Genomic DNA, 3345 nt, shown 5'->3' on the forward strand with positions numbered 1-3345 from the left:
TGACTTTGGTTTCTCATGAGCTTCCTGCACCTTTCCTCAGGGTCTGAGGTTCAGGGACTCAGCACCAAACCCCCCAGAGGGCCATTAAATGCCCTGGGCTGTTGCTGTGCTGCTGAGCTGGGCCGGGCTCCTGGCACACAGGGAGCTCCTGGCAAGCGGGCAGCGCTGCAGAGAGACAGCTCTGCCCAGGAGCAGCTCCTGTGCACAGCCCAGCAGGGCTCAGGGCACTGCCTACACACACCGAGGGCAGAAAAGCAGCGCAGAGAGAGGTTACACACAGTCTGGGGTGTGAGGAAATTTAAGAGGAAGATCCACAGAAGAGGAATCTTTCAGGCTTTCAGAAGGTAAGTCTGCATGAAGGGCAATGTATGTGCAGTTTGTGGGAAGATCTCCCAACGCTGGCACATCCCACAGCCTGGGGGGTCTCTAATGTAGGATATCACAGTTTTTCTGGTGCTGAAGTTGAGGATGTGCTGCAAAGCAGGGACTCTCTGCTGCACCATCCCAGGGATATCCCAGCAGGGTTCCCTCCTCCCAGGGATGGCTGTAGGGTTTGAACCCTGGCTGTGCCACCCAGGCTGTCCCAAAGTGTCCTGCAGAGCAGGGTCCTGCACCCCAGGGTGCTGTGCCAGGGCAGGAGCTCTGCCACGTGCCAGAGGCAGCTCTCAGCTGGTCTGGGGAGCTCCCTCAGTGCTGGGAGAGAGGCTGTGGGTGGAAAGAGCAAACCCTGACAGGGAAGGGCAGGGCAGAGCAGGTTTATTCAGCTATCAAGTGAGAGTTTCATAGTTGAGTACTTCTTACAGAACCAGACCACTCAGGGATATTTTCCAGGGGATACTTCAAGGAGAAGGTGAAAGGAGGGATTTCTATCAAGCTCTCAAGCCACATGCCTGGTGGTTTGAGTAGCAGAGGGAACGCTGAGGAGCTGAAGAGGGGCTGAGAACAACTACCTGGCATTGTTGGTGTCTGGGAGGTGGCACAACTGGATCAGGGTGACACTGCCCTGAGTGCCCACCTGGTTCTGCCCTGGCTTCTCCCAGCCGGACCCTCAGTGTGCATTTCCATTTTCCTCAACTTGCTCATGTTGCTGGGGTTGTTTCCTTCTTCTCTCAGTCAGGTTCACTGGGAATGGGAGTTCAAGCTCCAGAGTCAATCACTGATCTGTGATCCCCCTCAGGCAGGTGGGTCCCTGGGAATGAGACATTCCAATTTTTCTCTGAGCTGTGGGGCTGTCAGTAGTGAATTCTGTGTGCCTGGAGAATGAGGTGTGTTTCCCAGAATCAAACCCCATTGTCAGGACACTTGGCTCTTCTCTGAGATGTCCTTCCAAGCAGGGAGCTGCCCTCAAGAATGGAAATCACCTTCATAGCACAATTGTGTTATCTGAAATCCCCAGTGCAGAGGGGCAGAGATGCTGTGCCCATCCCAGGAAATGCTGTTGGGTTGGTGAGATGAGCCATGTGTGTCCTTGAGACCTCGAGCCAGGCTGAGACATTGAGTGGTCTGTGATGGATCTTTCTGCTCTCAACAGAGTCTGGTGGTATTTCAGACAAAAATGGGAGTGTGATCACTCTCTGTCTGAGGAAGGTCCAAGTCCAGGGCAGCTGGAAGAAGGCAGAGGGACAGAGCAGCTCCCCTCACTCTGCACTAAGCCACAGACATGGTACTGTTTGGGAAGCCCTGCTCTGCTCTTCCTCAGGGCAGCACAAATACTGAGGGGTTTTGCCATCCAGGAAAACTCCACAGGGAAGATGAGGGGAGTCAGAAACAAAACACCCAAACCTCTGCAACTGTCTTCTGGAATCCTGAAATCTTCTCAAAACTGGGAGTGCAGATGCCCATGAGAACTTTTGCTTCAGGAGCAGTTTCATCTGACACAGCTGAACACCAGGATGGGCCCTGCCCCCACCATGCCCATGACCCCCCTGGAGCAGAGCAGGGCTGACCCTCACAGCCAGTGGGCAGAGGGGCTGCTCCTCATGGGAATGTAGTGAGCACCAAGCAGGGCTCCAGCCATGGATATGAAGCAGTTTCCTGAAAAAGGAAAAGTGGGGAGTGTGAGCAGAAGGGAAAGGGGTATTGGGACATGGCTGTGATTATTCTCAGAAATATCTCATCTGGTTTGTCACTGTTATTTCCTCCTTGGACAGTGCCCCACCTCCAGAAGCAGCAAATGTCCAACAGCAGCTCCATCAGCCAGTTCCTCCTCCTGCCATTGGCAGACACGTGGCAGCTGCAGCTCCTGCACTTGTGTCTCTTCCTGGGCATCAACCTGGCTGCCCTCCTGGGCAACGGCCTCATCATCAGCGCCGTAGCCTGCGACCGCCACCTGCACACCCCCATGCACTTCTTCCTGCTCAACCTGTCCCTCACAGACCTGGGCACCATCTGCACCATTGTCCCCAAAGCCATGCACAACTCCCTCTGGGACACCACAACCATCTCCTTCGTGGGATGTGCTGCACAGGTCTTCTTCCTTATTTTATTCATTGGAACAGAGATTTCCCTCCTCACCATCATGTGCTACGACCGCTACGTTGCCATCTGCAAACCCCTGCACTACGGGACCCTCCTGGGCAGCAGAGCTTGTGCCCACATGGCAGCAGCTGCCTGGGCCACTGCTTTTCTCAATGCTCTGCTGCACACAGCCAATACATTTTCCCTGCCCCTGTGCCATGGCAATGCCCTGGGCCAGTTCTTCTGTGAAATCCCACAGATCCTCAAGCTCTCCTGCTCAGACTCCAAACTCAGGGAAATTGGGCTCCTTCTGGTTACTACCTGTTTAGTGTTTGGTTGTTTTGCTTTCATAGTTTTCTCCTATGTGCAGATCTTTAGGGCTGTGCTGAGGATCCCCTCTGAGCAGGGACGGCACAAAGCCTTTTCCACGTGCCTCCCTCACCTGGCTGTGGTCTCCCTGTTTCTTAGCACTGATGTGTTTGCCCACCTGAAGTCTCCCTCCATGTCCTCTCCAGCTCTGGATGTGGTGGTGTCAGTTCTGTACTTGGTGGTGCCTCCCACACTGAACCCCCTCATCTACAGCCTGAGGAACCAGGAGCTCAAGGATGCTGTGAGGAAAATGATGACTTGATGCTCTCCAGAAGCATAAAACTGTTGTTTCTGTTGATGTCTGCATAGCATTCGGACTGGAACTCATTTCAGCCCCATCCTGTTTTCTCAGCATTTTGGTGGGGGTCATGTGATCAGTTTGTGCACAAATAAATTTTTTAATTATCCTCCTTTCTAATTTAGTATGTTTCTTTGGAGTTTGACCCAGAGACTGTCTAAATGAGGATTTGTTCCACTTGAGTAGTTACACAAAATAAAGGACAGTGCAGTGACTTGTTT

General features: G+C 53.2%; 1 protein-coding gene across 1 annotated transcript; it reads left to right on the top strand.

The window, feature by feature from the left end:
* Positions 1-254: 254 nt before the first annotated feature.
* LOC139685214 (olfactory receptor 14J1-like) lies at positions 255-3088 on the top strand. The gene is made up of 2 exons (XM_071581853.1): positions 255-344; positions 2151-3088. The coding sequence occupies exon 2, from the start codon at positions 2174-2176 to the stop codon at positions 3086-3088; it is 915 nt and encodes a 304-aa protein (XP_071437954.1). The 5' UTR covers positions 255-344; positions 2151-2173.
* The last annotated feature ends 257 nt before the right edge of the window (positions 3089-3345 follow it).

This window comes from Pithys albifrons, unplaced genomic scaffold (assembly GCF_047495875.1).
Source record: "Pithys albifrons albifrons isolate INPA30051 unplaced genomic scaffold, PitAlb_v1 scaffold_44, whole genome shotgun sequence".
Lineage (NCBI taxonomy): Eukaryota > Metazoa > Chordata > Aves > Passeriformes > Thamnophilidae > Pithys > Pithys albifrons.